Source organism: Molossus molossus, unplaced genomic scaffold (assembly GCF_014108415.1).
Source record: "Molossus molossus isolate mMolMol1 unplaced genomic scaffold, mMolMol1.p scaffold_m16_p_13, whole genome shotgun sequence".
NCBI lineage: Eukaryota > Metazoa > Chordata > Mammalia > Chiroptera > Molossidae > Molossus > Molossus molossus.
The window spans coordinates 54,789,329-54,807,331 of record NW_023425348.1 but is presented as its reverse complement, the minus strand read 5'-3'; the positions used below and the strand labels follow the sequence as shown (position 1 = coordinate 54,807,331).

Genomic DNA, 18,003 nt, shown 5'->3' with positions numbered 1-18,003 from the left:
AATACTGTTGAAATTAACCACATTGTAATCATTGGCAACAATATTAAGAGCTATTTTGGGGATGATTATCATGGTTGAAGAATGAGTGGGAAGTGAGATTTTTGTGAATTTATTGGAAAATAAGTGAATTTGCACTGTTGTGTTTTGGTATCAGAATACACCACAAATAAGAATGTTACCCATTAAGACTTAGAGAAATAAGCTTTATGAATGAGCACAACCTTAAAATATTGGACCTACCCATTCAACATTGCAGTCACCCTGCAATGAATTTGCCATGTCCGTCAAACTACTTGGGACCACTGGGTCCTAAGCATTTTATTCCCAAATCTGTCAGCTCCCTCATCATGCTTGCAAATGCCTGGATAGGGGAGCCCACGCACAGTGGAGAATTACTAGCAAATACCTAGACATTCTTTGGGTTTGGACTCTGTCAGAGAGTGATTATATTGCTATCTGTAAAAACATCCTGCCACCCTAACCTATCTGTTGGCACCTTCTGAGGCTGTTTTATCTGGAATTATCCATTTGAGTACTTGGTACTTTTGTACATCTGCATTTGCCTTGGAACTAAGTTTAGAGAAGTCCTTTGATGACAAATGACACAGTTCTCCGAGGAGGCCCTGTGGGCCTGCTGTAAATGCAAGCTGTCCCCATCTCTGGTCTCTGGCTCTGTCACGGGAAGCAGATTGTTGACTGTCTCCCAGCTGCTTCTTGCCACTTGCAATTTGTGCTTTCTACAGAAATCACTCTGTTCGGAACAAGCCAGTCACCTTGCTGTTGTGAGAAGGTTGTGTGTTCGCTGAATGTTGTATTTACCATCTGGCTGGCAGCAAAGCACAGAACGTACTTAAGGGCCGACAATGCCCAAGACCATCATATATCAATCCTGAAAAGGCCACTTGCTTCTCCTGGCTGGCCGGCATCAACAATCCCTCACACAGGTCCTGTGCCGCCTCTGAGGTTTGGGAAAGTAGGGTTCTGTGCGGTGAAGCAGCTGAAAGAGCTTTCTGCCCTCTTATCCAGGGATCAGGGTGGGCTTCGGGCATTTTCCTAAGAAGAGGGGCTTTTAGTTATCCCAGATCTTCTTCTTTCTGTCTTCCTAAAGCCCACACAGGTGTCCAGCCAAAGCACCTTGTATGGGTGCGAGGACATCTGCGCTGCACTTCTGCCATCAGTAGGGGCTCGGTAAATGACTTCCCTTTCCTCCGCTCCACCGACCAGACTCTCTCTTTGGGAAAGGGGGAATTTAGTAGCTCTTTTCCTTCCTCAGGGCACAATATCCAGGTAGGGTTTGAAAGCACTTCTGTTTACAGCAATCCCCTTTCCAGATGCAAATACTTCAAGAAGTTTCTCACTTCTGAATCTGAACCAGGCAATAATTCCTTCATTGAAGATAGATATCCCTTAAGAGATACCCAGGAGGGATGTGATAAATGGAAAGAGTACTGGACTTGGAGTTAGAGGCCCTCTATCACTTTCACTTATTAATGTTTGACCTTAGATACAGTTTCCTCATCTGTAAAATGGGCACAATATTAGTACTATTTATTTGTGGGCTTGTGGTGAAGATCAAGACACATGTGAACAGTGCTCTAGGGGTTGAACAGTAGTGGTATACTGAACCTGCCCTACAGATGTAGGTGGTCTAACAAGACACAGCATTGCTCTTGGTTTTACTTATATAAATTGTATAGAAAACTGATACTCATCCCTTTTCAGGGGTGGGGAACATCCAGCCCATGGGCTGCGTAAGGCCCATGAAATCAATACCAGCTAACATCACACGCCTCCCCAAATTAGCCTGACCAAATATGCAGGCTAATTTTTAAGCTGATAATTTTGTATGGCCCTCGAATGATATTATAAATATCCAAATGGACCTTGGCAGAAAAAAGGTTCCCCACCCCTGCTTTAAGTAATGAAACATTAAAAATATATATTTGGTTCCTAGGCTACAGAGGGTTAGTTTCCTAATAAATGCTATAAATAGGTATATTTGTGGATTGGCAATGAAAAAGCATGGTTTCTTATTTAAATAAAAGTGTTAAGTATTATTAAAACTAACATTTTGTTGAATGCTTACCACAGACTGAGTAGCAAGCTTTACAAATATTATTTCATTTAATCTCTCCACAGTATGAGGTAAATGTTACATTTTACACACAAGGAAATGAGATAAAAACTTATAGCTCATCCACTTTCACAGAACTAGTGAACGGCAGATCCAGGATTCGAACCCAAGTCTGTCTGGTTACGTGTGTGTTACCACTATGTTGTATTGCTTTCCTAATCAACATGTCTCCTGTTGAGTACCCTTTAAAGAACAGAAAGTCAAATGTTTATAAAATCTTTTACCACATCTTTACTAGCAGACAACTCCTAAAAATGTTATTTATAGAAAATGTACAAAACTAAGAAATGGCTGCCTGGCTTTTTTTTCTCAGTGGTTAGAGCATCGGCCCTCAGACTGAATGGTTGTGGGTTTGATTCAGGTCAAGGGCACGTATTTGGGTTGCAGGTTTGATCCCTGGCCCTGGGGTGTCATGCAGTAGGCAACCAATCAATATCTCACATCAATGTCTCTCTCTCTCTCTCGCCCCCCCCCCCCCCACCTTTCAATCTAAAATTCAGTGGAAAAATACCCTTGGGTGAGGATTAACAACACCCCTCCCCATACCAAAAAAACTAAGAAATGGCTTGAGTGAGCAGAAGAAAGAGGTGGTGGTTGGTAACATTCCTGCTCTCACAGATGGTGGAAGTGGTTATGTACCTGGATGATTCTATTTATGTTTCAATAGGAAACACATACAACTAGCGTAAGTAGCTCGAGCATTGTGTGTGTGCATTTGTGTGTGTGTATATTTGCTGCATTTGGCAAAAATCTTCCTTCTACAGTATTGCTAGCTTCTCCATGGCCTTAAACCATAATGGTTGGCCACTTTCCTGATGATGAAGAATGGTTATTATGAATGCAAAGGTTGAGTTCGTTGTGTTGAGTGTGATGAGCTCAGAGCCTACCAATGCATGAGGCTGGGCTGGCCATTTGTTTACTGGGTGTAATAGTTACCCCGAGTTTAGAAATGAAGAAACAGGCTTAGAGTAGTTATAAGACTAGCTCAGGTCACAGAGCAGGACAGCAACCAATGTGAAGCAGATCTCAACTCAACCAAAAGAATCTTTTTGTTTGTTTGTTTATTTTCTAATCCTCACCCAAGAATATTTTTTTCCATTGATTTTTAGAGAGAGAGGAAGGGAGGGGGGAAGAGGGAGAGAAAGAAAAAGAGTGGGGGGAGAGAGAGAGAGAAACATTGATGTGAGAGTGGCACATAGATTGGTTGCCTCCTGCACATGCCCTGACTGGGGCTGAGGAGCGAACCTGCAACCCAGGTACATGACCTTGACTGGGAATTGAACCTGTGACCCTTCAATGCATAGGCCGATGCTCTAACCACCGACCCATGCCTGCCAGGGCGAAAGGAATCTTTTTTTAAATTAGGAAAAGAATAATTCAAATGTCAGAAGTTATTAAATTGAGAAATATTCATTGTAAAAATTCGGACATTACAGATGAACTTGGTAAGAAGTTCAGAAGTTGGTCACTACCCTTAATTATGGATCTTTCCCCAAAAGAAAGCTTATAGTTAACAGTTTCATGTTTATTGCTTCTCAGAATTTTTGTGTACGTAACTCTTCCGGAGATTTTGTTAAACGGCAGATTCTTATTCAGTAGATGTGCAATGGGCCTGATATTGTGCATTTCTAATAAGCACCCATCTGATGCTGATGCTACTGGTGCATGGACTATACTTTGAGTCCAAGGTCATAGCGTACATGCATTTTAAATTTCATTATCAATGCCAAACTGCATTTCAAAGTGATTGTACCAATTACACTTTCACCAGCAGTATATATGAGTACTTATTTCTCTTACAGTCTCTCTAATACTAGAAAATTATCACATTAAATTTGTCAAGCTGATAAGGTGAGATATGGTGTCTATATTTTAAGAATGTATTTCCTCAAGTATTATGATGAGTGAAATAAGCCAGTCAGAGAAAGACAAGTACCACATGATCTTACTTATTTTGGAATATCGTGAACAAAATAAGGGGTCGATCAAAATAGATCCAGAGACATGGAAGTAGGGAACAGACTGATAAACCCCAGGGGGCAGGGGCTGGAGGCTTGGGAAGAGATAACCGGAAGAGCTTATATGCATATACACATAACCAATGGACACAAACCCTAGTTTGGGGAAAGCAGGAGGGGGGCCGAAGCAGGGAAGAGGGAGGAAAAGGCGGGGGACATATGTAATACTTTCAACAGTAGAGATAAAAATGTATTTCCTAATTTTTAACAAGTTTAAGCATCCATTCATATATTTATTGGATATTTATGTTTTCTCTTTAGTCAATTGCTTGCTCATATTCTTGTCCCATTTTTCCTTTTGGGATTTTTTTTTGTAGTATTTGTCTTTCTCTTTTATTGGTTTATATGAATTTTTTATATATTTTGGATATCATTCCTTGGTGTATTAAATATCTTACAAAAACTTTCCTCCGGTTCTAAAAAAACAAATTCTCACTCAGCGGGACTGTCCAGTGATTGAATGGAAGCAGCACCACTCAGAAATGACATATGCCTTGTTGGGAGGAACTTGGTGCCTCTATCAACAGCTGGAGCCTTTCTCTTGTAATATATTTGGTATATTAATATAATATATCAACTCAGAGCTTATCTGGCTGTATTACAGCTTATTTGTAGGCCTCCTCCACTAAACAGTGATCTTGAGGACCGCGGTGCAGGCCTCCGAGTCACCCCTGCATTACCAGGGCCCAGCCTTGGGTGTAGCACAGAGCAGGTGCTCAGAAGCATTTAGTGGATGAACATGTGGACAGGTGGTTAAATAAGGCTGGTTGCAGGATTCCTGTCAGGATCTGCCCTGCAAGTCAGCTAGGAGTTGCCTTGGGCCTTTCAATAAGGTACAAGAAGAGGAGCTGAGAGTCTGTTTCTTAGATTCTTTGCTCCTAGTAAGGGGACATTTTTCTCTGGGTTGCATGTCTTCTCTCCTTTCATTTATTGTCCAGATACTTTGATGCTTAGAAATAGTAACAACAATAATAACAATAGCCAATGTTTATATAGTGTCTTCAATATGTTTCATATATACGAATTCATCTACTTCTCAAAACAACTCCATACAATAGGTATTATTATTATTATCTCCATTTTATTGATGAGGAAATCGAGGCACAGAGAGGTTAACTGATTTGCTCAAGATCATAATGGCAGAACAGGAATATGAATCCAACTGTTTCTGCTTAAGAAACAACATGTGACCCTGGCCAGTCTGGCTCAGCAGTTGAATGTCGGCCTGCGGACCAGAGAGTCCCAGGTTCGGTTCCTGCTAGGGGCACGTACCATAGAAAACAAAAAACAAAAAAAAAACCGACATATGAAAAATACTAGACCTGATACAATGTAGGTAATAAACAAAGATTCCTCTCTTTGTTCCCCTTTCCTCCCCCGATATGTGCTGTCTCTGTCAATGACCTCTTAGTCCTGTGGCTTGGCAGAATCCAGTCGTGTTCTTACTGTTCCTTTATCTTCTTTGCCTCTGAACCTTGCATCCATCCCAACAATCCCTTTTATTCTAGGGACCTGGCATTCCTATTTCCCATGCAGCCAGACCAGCGATGGAAGCTTTCTACCTTCAGAGCCCATTTTCCCCGCTAGCTCCCAAATTCCAATTGGTACCTCTTGGCCCAAGGCTTTGCATGGTGCTGCCTTCTGGTGGGTGTAGATGACCACTGACATCTCTCTTTGATGAGTGGACCCCTGCCAGTAGCTAAGATTGTCTACTGTTCCTTTTTAACCTCCAAGTCAGGGTACTCCACTTAGAATGTATTCAACTGGTAGGCAAACTCCATTAATGACTGGCTCTTCCAACCCTGGTGTCAAAGATATTCCACATGAAGGCTTAGTACTGGTGGGAGGACAGTGTGGCTGTACCTGTGAGTAAGTCCTACTTAGCTGCCTTTCAAATCACCTGAAGAGGGCAGCTGCCTACCCAATATAAAAGATGGGTGAAACCCAAAGTTGTGCTGGGAAGACCCTATCAGAGATCTCCAGCCATTTTTGTAGATTCCTCAAGGTACTCATTTTCCTCTTGCCTCAGGAGTGGAAGAGACCCCAGACTCAAATGCTGGGCCTAAGTTTAAAGAAGTACATTGTACTAGGTTCTCTGCTAGGCCTGCTCACATCCATTATTTGATTAACTTCACAGTGATCTTCTGAGGCAGGCTTTATTTAAAATAAAGGTGAGGAAATACTTAGGAGTTAGATAAATGACCTAACTTGAGAATCAGAAACATCCTTCCAGTTCAAGGATGACTTTTAGCAGGTTTCCAGGCTCAGAAAGGAGGCTCACCTTGAGACTATGAGACTCAGGTTATATCTACATGTCCGGAGTAAACTGGACAGGGACCATGGCAACTGGTCGTTAGAGAAAACCTCAGGGGCTCAGTTATTATTTATCGGATTGAGTGTAATCGAACTGAGGGCCAAAGATATGACTCTCTCCTCAGGTATTGTTTACAGGAGGGATTACATGGGGGCTAACTCTGTGACTGTCAACCTTTGTGGGTTAAGTTTTTGTGCTCCCTTCTGTGTACTTGTTTATAACCAAGGGGCTGGGAGTCATAAGTAGAAGTTTGAGGGTCCTGGGGGCAACCGTCCTTGAAAACTAGCTTTTCATTTCGAACATCCTGTCAACCTATGCAGATCACTGCACTACTGATAGTGAAGACAGACATTATGAATAGAAAACCAATGTGAGGGAGCCCAGTTAGGCCAGCTGAGGACCTTGCCACCTATAGCTTTAGTTCCTGTTCGCTTACATTAAAGAGAGAACGTGCTGATACTGGTTGGTGGAGGAACCAGGTATTGCTAAATGGCAGTGTGGAGCTCACGGAGTGGAGCTCTGGCCTGAAAGGGGAGGAACCGTATCTTGGAAGGAAGCTCACCTGATCCTGAGCACTCACTATGTGTCCTGAACCAATTAAAGCCCTTTCTGGTGCATTCTCTCATTTAATCGGCACAGCTAGTCCCTTCAGCAAGTCTTGTTTACATTTGACATATGGAGAAATTGAGCCCCAGTGACTTTTTGAAACTCGTTCAAGCTCAAGTGACTAATAGTGGTGGATCTGGGATTGGAGTCCTGGCGTCTGGCTGCACCTCTGGTGGATGTTCTTTGAACTGGTCTTTTCGACCTGTGACCTTTCTGAGAGGACAGGCTGTTCTGCTGCATTCATCCCCTCCACAGTTATAAATTACCTTAGAGAATCAGCCAGACGAAAATGTAAGGTCACACAATCCACTTTGTTTTTTTCTTGAACCTTATTTTCAAACTTAGGGCCTTCCCTCCCCACTCCCCCACCATTAAGAATGTGCAAAATGAAGACCACTCTTCTTCTAGCCCTGTGGTGGGTTAGGAAGGTGCTGGGAGGAGCTGAACTTCCATGGCTCCTCCTGGAGGGTGCAGGACGAAAGGGAGAATCGGCTGTACTCAAGGCCATTGCTTCTAAACTCAGTCAGCTGGAGGGAAGTCCAGACCCTTTATCTGGGAGCTGGTTAGAGCTTGCAGAGGAAAAGAAAGGGAGAGGCAAGTTTTATTCCCTCATGGAAAGAGATTTCTATACCTTGATTTTTTTCACAAAGAGCATGTGTTCTTTCCTCTCAAACTTACTGACACACACATACTGTCCTTTTCTACTCTCCCCAGCCCATACATACTGTTCTCTCTCTGGCTATGGGTAAAGAGAAATCTACTAGGACCCCTAGTCGGTGTCTATTTTCACAGCATCTTTTAGGGGGTTTTGTAAGCAAAGCAGTGACTGAAGGGACCCTGGCTGATGGCTATAAAGTGTCCCTTTTGTGGTTTTGTGCTCTCCATCTTTTGTGGGGCCAGACCTTTGAATCCAGAAGACATCACTGGGAGGGAGCCACCTTGAGTACTATGGCCAAAGCTGGTTGAAGCGCTGGTGTTCATGGTGGGCATGCAACAGGCTGCCTCCCTGACCCTTCAGGCCAGGGAAATGGAAGTCACAGATGGAGAAGAGGAAAGAAATGTATGTTTTAAAAAGTCTTTGTGTAAAGGAATTCTGTTCTGGTGCTGAGAAGAAGTGTGTTAAACAGAGGGGGAGAGGATGAATATTTGCTCTAATAACAAACAAAATGGTGTCAACCATTAGAATCCAGCTCTGCCCCTTTGGTGACAGTCACAGTTCTCCCCAACATCAGTTAGAAAAAGTATGCATAGGGACTGTACACTTCACAGAGAGCTTAACCCACCAACCCCCCTTCCCCAGGGATAATTCTGTTCAGGGTTTCCCTATGCACTGAGATGAGCCTGGTCCCCCATGGAGACAAGTGGCGTTATAGGACACAGCTTCGTCCTGGGAGTGCACAGACTTAAAAATAATCTAGATCAGGTCAAAACTCTTTGAGGGGGATGTGGTCCAAAATCTTCTAGGAGATTCCCAGGAGGGTTGGCTCCTTTAACAATTGCCAGGTTTGGAGAAAACCAGGCCAGTGGACAGGGTGGAGGTCGAAGTGAGGTCAAGGAAGAAGTGGGGGCCCACAGGGCTGGACCAAGGGCAAGACAGGACAGGCGATCTGGCACATGCTTCCTGGCCTCTCTGCATCCTGGCAACCAGAAAAAGCGGTCCAGGAATGGGCTAGTGGAACCAGCCAGAGGAGCCCTAAGGCGAGGGTCACTGAGGGACTCTGAGTCACAGGACCCAAAGACCGGAGGCTCCAGTGCAAGAGCAAGAGGTGGAATTTACCTAGAGGAAGAATCTGCTGACCTAGGGGCTGGGACTGGCGGTGTGTCCCCTCCCTGAGCTCTGGGTTTGGGATTGCCAGCGGCACACTGGTGAGGGTGGAGGCTCAGGCGCATCCCTGGAGGGTGGGAGCCAGGAGCTGCCAGCAGGTGGGGCCTGGGGCCTGGACTCCGCCCACCACCCCCTCCTGCGCCCTCCGCCTTGGTCCCGCCGCCCTGCACCAGCCCCTCTCCCTAGCCCGAGCGCGATTGGTGGCAGCGCTTGTCGCTCGGAGGGGGCCGGGCCGCTCTGCTCCGCGGCTCTCCCTGCCTTCGCTGCCGCTGCCGCTGCCCTCCTTCTAGCAGTGCGGGCCAGTGGGACCACCGAGGCAGCCGGCGGCTGGCCATGGGAAGCCGCACGGCTGTGGACCCAGGCTGTGGCAAAGTTTCCCAGGCGCGCGTATTGGGGCTCGCGGCTGCTGGCCACCCGTGACCGCTAGGAGAAGGGCTCGGTTATTTTTAATTTGGAGAAAAATCCACCTCATTTCTTTTGTCACTCTCTCTCTCCGGGCGGCAAAGGCGGGAGCTCCAAACTTGGGCACAGCGGCTCCACAGCCAGCGCGGACACAGCTTTGGAGAGCCTCCGGACTCAGGTGCTCGGTGCCCAGCTGCCAGGGGGACTAGGGGGTGTGCGCGCGGGGCAGTCCAGGGCTCGCGGGGAGAAGGGGCCCGGCAGCTCTATATGGAGGAGGGAGCCCAGAATGGTGTGCACCAGGAAGACCAAAACTTTGGTGTCCACTTGCGTGATCCTGAGCGGCATGACCAACATCATATGTCTGCTCTACGTGGGTTGGGTCACCAACTACATCGCCAGCGTGTATGTGCGGGGGCAGGAGCCGGCGCCCGACAAGAAGCTGGAGGAAGACAAAGGGGACACCCTGAAGATTATTGAACGGCTGGACCACCTGGAGAATGTTATCAAGCAGCATATCCAAGGTAGGGGCGCCCTGGGAAACTTGGGCCGCCTATGGGGCCCGGGAGTGCCTACCGTAGCGCGGGGTGCCTTGGTGCTGGTTCACATCTAAGGAGCGACTGCGGGGCTCTGAAGGTGCTGATACTTGTGGGGCTACACTCTTGCCTGAGGACCCTCATGCCTGGGGCCGTGAGCACTTCTCCAGGGCACACGTGTGTGCAGCTCCCTGGCAGTGTGGGGGCGCGCTGCACACGTGTCCGAATGTGTGTGTGACTCCTGGCTGGTTGCTCGCGGGCTCTCGGGATCCCACACAGGTCGGACTTCAGTGTGTGTACGTGTGAATGTTTGTGTGTACAAGAGAATGCTTGGGGCTTTGGAGCTCTTTTGGCCACTGTAAGGAGCCATGGTGAGATGCTCCCGCGGCCCAGCCACGGGCATGTAGAACCCACAAGCTGCGGGACAAGGTGGAACTAGGAAGACTGCATAGCCCCAGCCGCGTTGTGCGCGGTCTGTAGGGGGAAATGCAGGGGAATCTGTGGCTGGGGCTGCTGCTGTCCCCCTGCCCACCACAGCCTTGGGCTCTAAGAATCTCTCCAGGAGCAGGTGTGGACGTGGGGAAGAAGGGTTGGAGCCTGGAGCTCTGTGCATTGCGGGGGTGCCTCGGCTCAGGACCGGGAGAACCTGCCCTGGCTGTGCCTTCCTCAAGGAGCCGAGCCGCTGGCAGCTGGATGGAGGCGGTCCCCTTGGTAGCTCCAGTCCTGAGCCCAGGGAGTGGCTGGGTGGAGCAGATAGACCCACTTGGGGTGGGTCTGGAGTCTGAGGCTGCTCTGGGAGGTTGTAGTCCAGGCCAAGGCTGGGGCTAAGAGGAGGGTGGGTTACTGGGCAGGGGCTCCATCTAGGCGACCTGGTCCAGTGAGCTGTCCGAGGCAGGGGATGGAGGACTCCAGGCACCACGCTGTGCCCGCTGTGCCCTCACATGCAGGTCTCTCGTGTTCACTCTTAGCGTTTCTTTGCCTCTGACTCCCCCTGCTTTCTACCTGTGAGCTGCCTAAGGGCAAGCCCAGCAGAGCCTAGTTCACCTGTCAATCTGGTGGCCTACCAGGCTTTGGTACTAGCATCCTGCACTCTCTTTTGTTTACACCTGAGTGTCTAAAGCCAACTCTTGCGTCTGCTGCTCCTGCCAGGGTGGGGACAGCTGCTCTGTCCACATTTGCTGTGTTTCCTCACTGTGTCCAGAACAGTTCCTTCCGAGGGAGGTTCAGGTGAGTGCAGGAAAGGTAGACATATCCGCTGTGCATCCTGCCTGATGACTTCAGAACAAGTTCCCGGCTCTGACATTTCCCCAGAAGAAGAGACTATTGACAGCTTCTCCTTCTTACCTGCCTCTGCCTCTCAACCTGGCCCTGGGCTCGGCAGACCCATTTATCTTTCTGATGGTGCCTGTTGCTGCTCTTTTTCACTTGTCCCTTTCCATCCCCTGGGTCTGGATTGACAATTCATCAGCAATAGAAGTACAATGTTTGCCCCAGGGTGATTCAGAATGTTCCCCGGGAGACACAAGGCCATTCCTTACTTTGACATTTCCAGTTTGCCCACAGATTTTGAGAGATTTTTTATTCACAGATTCTGTGTGTGTATGGATATGTTTCTGGAAAATGATTTTCTTGTGCTTCTCAGTCTGGTCAGGGAGGAGGTGAGCAGGGTACTACTTTGGGAAGCAGTGAGGGGACACTCTTAGCCCATGAGCCCGTCTCAGAGTGGGCCCCTGTCATGTTGAATGTGGACCATGTCTCATAGTGTAGAAGGCTCTGCTTGAAAATGAGTGCAATGTTGAAAGGAGCCTTTGTGATTTTTCTCCCGGGAAACCTTATAACTATGCATTGTTTGGAACTTTTAATTTTGTACTTGAGAACACTGAGAAGGATGGGAAAAAAGAGGGAGCAGGATCCTTAAAACGTGTTGGGACAGTTCTCTTTAATTTGTGTGCTGACTGTATTTGGACGCCTGTGGAGATTCAGAAATGACCAGATTCTCAGGACGGAAAGTCACACCCATAGAGAGGCAGGGAAGGGTTGGTGACAGGGAGAAGGCCGGACAGGAGGCGGGTGGAAGGCAGAGGGTCACGTGGTTGGTTGTGCCGATGACTAGCGACAGCTCCCCCAGAGGTGCTGGAGCCATCCCTGAGCGGGGTTTAAGGGAATTTAAAGGAAATACAGGGATTTACCTTATTTAGGTAAAGGACCTGCAAAGTTTGGGACTGGCCAAGTGCAGCCCTCTGAAGGCAGAGGGTGGGAAAGGGCAGGATTGGACCCTTGTTCTTGAAGATATGGGCTGTGTATGTGTATTCCACTGTCAAGCTTCCTCTAATCAGTAGAGACTTGAGCAATCCAGTTTACTCTGCTGAGCTGAGGGAGAATAAAGGATAATAATAATAATAATGATAATGATAATAGCTAAAAATTACACAGGACCTATTATGTGTCAGGCACTACTCTTATTGACTTATTTAATCCTCACACCTTTATGAGGTAGGTGATATTAACCCCATTATACAGATGGAGAGGTTAGAGGTTATATGCCTTGTTTAGGGTCATACTACTGGTGTGTGGTCGTGCAGAGTTTTAAACCCAACTAATGTGGCTTCAGAGTCTGTGTTCTTAACCATATACTCTACTGTCTCCTAAGAGGGTCAGTGGGGCAAAGGAGGAACAGTGCTCCCCTGGACGGGGGGATTTGATATCAGAGTGAGAGACCTCAGAGGGTGGCCCAGGGGTGATGGCATCATAGCCTTCCAACTTGGAGACCTCCTAGATAAACTCAGGAAGCTCTGGGTTTTGTTTTGTTTCATGCCGAGAGGCAGAGGTTACATTCACTTAAAAAGTTCTTGTGGACCAGTCAGGACAGTTCCCGGCATCCGCAGAGAGGAGGCATGGGATGGATACGTGGACGAATGAACGAATGAGCACGCAGTGTGGATGCCCAATGCACCAGTTAGTCATTAACGAAAGCATTTCTATTCTCAAACAAAGATGTTTTGCTTTGGAGCCTTGCTCAGGCTCCTCTTTGCTTTGGGAGGAAAGTTGTCCCGGAAGCTGCAAATGTCACAAAATGTTCTGCAGGATGTTCCATAGGACTTGCAATTAGAAGAGGCTTTGGAGCATCACCCAAAGGTCTGTTCTAGTCATGAATGAAAAGTTTATTTTCCTCTTGAGGGTTGCAGTGATATTTCATTTTAATTTGTTTTCTGATTGAGTGATTTAATTAGATAGTGTTGGGGAATCTCTTGGGAATGTAAATTGCAGTTTTGAGAGTTTTGTTTTTAGCCAGATAGATGGTAATCGAGAGGGTGGGTAACTCCAGATTTAAAAAAATAGCATCCCAGTGGGTTAGAAGCACAAAATAACGGTTAGAACAGATCTGGTCTTGGGAGGAGAAAGATAGAATTGCTTGAGGTAGTGAGGTGGAGTCAGCTGAGTAGGCCCGAGTGTGGGAGAACTTAGGAAATGGAAATGTTGATTCCCTTCTTATTTTCAAAGGCCAATGGAAACAAAAACAGCATTCTCCTTTTCCTGATCAGTATCTTTTTGAGTATGTAAAAGAATGTGCCAATATGAAAGAAAATATTTTAAAATGTACGAAAGTGCCTCTAGTTTATTCTGCCTTCATTCAAGTATTTTGCAGTTGGGGCATTCCTTTGAGCTCTGTCCACCTGTCTCCGTATTTAAAGGCAAAGGTGTAGTTGTGGTTTACATTTAATTTTTTTTATTCTGCTTTTTTCAATTTGCATCTCCTTAGAAGCATTTTCTCATGTTTGCTACGTGGTTTATTGATTCAGCCCTTATTTATTGGAGACTTAAGTGTGCCAGGAGCCACACTGGTGGGATAACTTTGGATACAGAAGTGAATCAAGGCACTTCTGGTCCCTGTCACAGTAGACTTGTTTTTACAGGACAGTAGAATCCCTGGTATTCAACAGAGTCAGGGTCTGCTAGTCAGCCAATGGAAACATTGGTTAAAGAGGAGAATAAAACAAGATATTACATACATGCATTAAGTATTTTATTTTAGTACTATTCACAATGTACATTCATTTACCAGCCTTTCGCTGTAAGGCAAGGCTTTGCGTTTGGCCCGGGTGTGCTTTCTGAGCATCTCCCTTGCATCCACCATGCCCATAATGTGCTGTTTACAAAGCCTGAATTTTTATTCTGTTTTCTTTAACATTCATTGAGAACTTAAAGATGCTCATGAAGCAATCTCTATGTAGTAGCTTACATTTTTTTTTTATGACTTTTGTCTGGTCTTTTGCTCTCATTTTGCTCACATACAATTTGACTCCTGTTTGAGTGACTAGCTTTATAAAGTCTTTCCAAAGCATTTAAATTAATTTTCTTAGAAATAACAACTCTCATCTTCTAAGTAGTCATATTTCATTGGTTCATATAATATGCAATTAAATTAAGTTGTTACAGTGACAAATACCAAGAGTGTAAACACATCTGGGACCAAACCCACTGAACTGATGGTAAGCATTCAACTCACTAGCAGGAGATTTGAGTGGAGGTGACAGAGAAAAGCTGACACAGAGGAACAAAGGATCCTGGGGTCTGTTTCACAGCGGGGCGGGGTGGGGTGGGGGGATGAAAGCCTGGTTAATCTGGAGAGCTGATTCGGTGCAGGGCTTTTAAAGAGAAGTTTTACTGTATTTTTAATGACTGCATACTATTCAACCATCAATATACCATCATTGATTTAACCACCTCCCTATTTTTGAACGTTTGATTTTTCTATTATAAATAATGCAAAAATAAACATCTTCACCTCACTGTTTTCTTCCTTTGAATTACTTTTAAGGATGTATTTCCAGAAGTGGGATTACCACTGATTCAAAGAATATGAACATTTTAATGAAAGATTGTTTTTCAGAAGGAAAACCTTTCTACATAGCCGCCGGCGATGTATTATTGTACCTGTTTCGTGGAACCTGGCCAGCATCGGTGTTACCGTTCAACATATTCTGGGCAGATGTAATCACTGTCAGATGTTTTATTCTTTTGATTTCTACTCCTTTGATTACTACCGAACATAATATCCACCCCCCCCTCCCATGTTTGATTTTACCTTGCATTGGTGTTCCTTTGTTAGCTTTTCTCTTGGGCTATCAGTGTTTGTGATTTGCGTATTTGATATTTATATTCTATTCGCATATATCGTAAATAAAGAATGCCTGTATTCTATATTATATATGTAATTTTTGCTTTCATAGATGCCGAAGGGTTTCAAGCCCTGTCCCCAGGAGCCCCAGGCTTCTAGAAGGTTTGGTCTGGGCTCTAAGAAGTGAAAGGGGCGAGTGAGCTCTCCTGGACCTGTCCTGGGCCCGCCCTCTCCCCTCCTCGCAACCAGTGCCGCTCCTCTGTCCTCTGTCTTATATTTGGTGATCTGTAAAATAGTTCGTGGTTGTTTTTTTCCTACAAGAGAGGAAGGGAGAGCGAGATGGAAACATCGATATGAGAGAGAAGCATCAATCATCTGCCTCCTGCACGCCCCCTACTGGGGATTGAGCCTGCAACTGGGCATGTGCCCTGACGGGGAATTGAACCCGGATCTCTCAGTCTATGGGACGTTTCTCAGTTCACTGCGCCACACGGGCCAGGCAAATATTTCATTTTTAAAAAGGCTTTGCATAAAAACAAAACAGAAAAAGCTGAAAACCACTCTTTTGGGAGAAAAGGAAAGATCAGATTTACATTTTTGTGAGGGATGATGGTAACATAGAGAATTCAAGAAAGTAGACAAATCTAAAAAGAAATTGAATTTCTGGCTGGTGTTCCTATAACATCTCTTTACTCTCCTGAATACCGTGATTAATAATGTATGACAATTATATGACTAATTTCTAAATCTTTTATCTTCCTTCACTGAATCAAGATCATCCCAACAATGGGAGAAATGGATTATTAACTGCTTTTTGTTTTCTAAAAGTTTATTAGGCACATTATGTGCATATTAATGTACAGCAGGTCAGTAACAGCAGGCTGCTCATGGTAATTACAAACCATATATGGTCCTTGGAAATCAGAACATGTTCTGGGCCTGGATGTTGGGAGATAATTTTGCTCTCTAAAGCGTTTAGATGTCTCCTGGAATTGGCTGGTGTCCTCCACATCTGATCTTTGACTTGGCAAGGTTGTGAAGAAGAGGATACGATGCTTGCTGAATGTTTGCAGTTTATTTGAAGAAAGAGTGTCATTTAAATAGTAAGGCTATTTGTCCTTCAGAATGAACTGTGGCATGTGCAATTATATTAGTTACAGTGATTGATATTTTGAGAGAGTTCAATAGCAGGATGTAGAAGTTGAGCCCAATTACCTTTATTAATAGCTCAGGACCACATCTTTATGGACTAGAAAAACCTTGCCAAAGAATACAACTTTTTCCCATGGCCAGAGAATTTTCATTTTTATCCAGAAGTGTGTAAGCTGTAAAATAAATGAGTTCCACATTCTTTCCCACTCACTCGACATAAATGGTTATTTGCCCTTGATAAGTAGGTTGATGTAGAATCTCAAGGAGATTCAGAATGCAGTGTTGGAGAGCCACAGTCTGCTTTTCTGCTTTGTGAGGGACTCAGAGGTCAGTTTCGGTCTCTTGGGTTAGGCTGGTCTGTGTTTTTCCAAAGGTGTCATTGGGATTCAGAGCCACGTACAAGGTTACTGGAGTATCATCATTACTATCCTGTAGGATTTCTGACTTCACTTAACCTGAAAAGCTGAGGCTTGAAGGTCTCTTTCGAATTGTTGCTCTTTTTTGTTGCGTGGGTTCTATGGAAGAGTCTGGGACAGACAGGCTGCCCTGTGGAAACGCATATGGGAGGCGGTCTAGCTGTAAGTGATGTTATTCAGAAGTGCCCTGGGGGAAACACTAGGCTGACTGTGAGTGATGAGGGTAGCCAGAAGTCAGCAAGGAGGGATTTTTGGAGAAACAGAATTAAGCATGAAGCCGGAGAGGCAGAAGTTCATAAATGTTGGATGGGCACTGCAGTAGGCAGCAAGGGGCAGGGTGGGTTAACTCTGTTGGTTGATGATCCGGATTCAAGATTGGTGGGCTGCACTTGTTTGCTGGCCTTGAATGTCTCTCTAGGCTGAGGTTCTGCCTTGAATTTGTCAGAGATTTGATTATTTCATGGCACCTACAATAGTTATCTTGCCCAATCTCACACTGCCTTTGGGGTCAGAGTCAACTCCATTCCACAGCGCGGTGCTTAGCTCTTGATATTTTTACCTTACACACACACACACACACACACACACACCCAAGGCAGGACCAGGATGCATAACACGTTGTATTTCATTTTCCCTCTGTCTCTTTTCTCTCAGAAAGCACATTAGTATGCAAGAGTGTGTGATAACCTTGAAATCCCTTCAATTTATTAAACTTAATCATTCATAAGCTTTGGTACTTAAATTATTGTTAATAACAAATTACTGAACAACTCTTACGACATACAGTCTGTAGTGGCAGTGATTGGGGACAGCTACTGTTCTGCGTCTTCTGTGTGGGTTTGTGTGCTCTTCGTGGACCCGGCTGAGCACAGCCCACCGTAACTCTAAGGACGAAGATTCCTCATTCCAGGAACACTGATGCTTCGGCAGGTTTTCCGGCTACATGATTACGGATTAAAATATGTTGGTAGAACAGGCCATCCAGGGGCTGTGCAGTTCTGAGATGGAGTTCTCTTTCACTGCCTGACATTCAGGTTCGGTTCTGTGCGTCCAGCCCCAGAAGCAGTGACAGGATTCCTGCAGGATGGCACAGTAATGGTACCAGAGGCAGCCAACAGACTTCGCTGGGGTACGTTTTGTCACTACTGTTCTTTAGGAGCTCACACAAGTACAGTGTTTGGAAAGGTCCAGGAAAGTCGCATTTGCAGCCACCTTCTCGGAACAGATGAGAACAAGGACAAATGATGCCTGAAGAAGAGGCTTGGGGCCAAGTCTTTGCCAGGAATGGGTCATTTTACCAGAGTTCACGTCCCCGAGCGCAGCACCTACTGAAGATGGTCGCGCTGTTGCCTTGTTTGGCTTCACCCGTCCAACGTGCCCATCTTGGTCCTCTGGGAACTTAGAGTTCAAGCCACTGAGATCCCAGAGGAGCAGGAAGCTAATTCAGGAACCCGAGCAGGACAGCATTCAGAACTTGGGTTCAT

At 45.6% G+C, this 18,003-nt stretch overlaps 1 protein-coding gene across 1 annotated transcript in view; it reads left to right on the top strand.

Moving 5' to 3' along the window:
* The first annotated feature begins 9,580 nt into the window (after positions 1-9,580).
* GALNT18 (polypeptide N-acetylgalactosaminyltransferase 18) overlaps positions 9,581-18,003 on the top strand; it is a 326,286-nt gene continuing 317,863 nt past the window's right edge. The window contains exon 1 of the mRNA XM_036259150.1: positions 9,581-9,820. Coding sequence (XP_036115043.1) covers positions 9,586-9,820 — 235 coding nt within the window. The 5' untranslated portion in view covers positions 9,581-9,585. The remainder of the gene's footprint in view (positions 9,821-18,003) is intronic.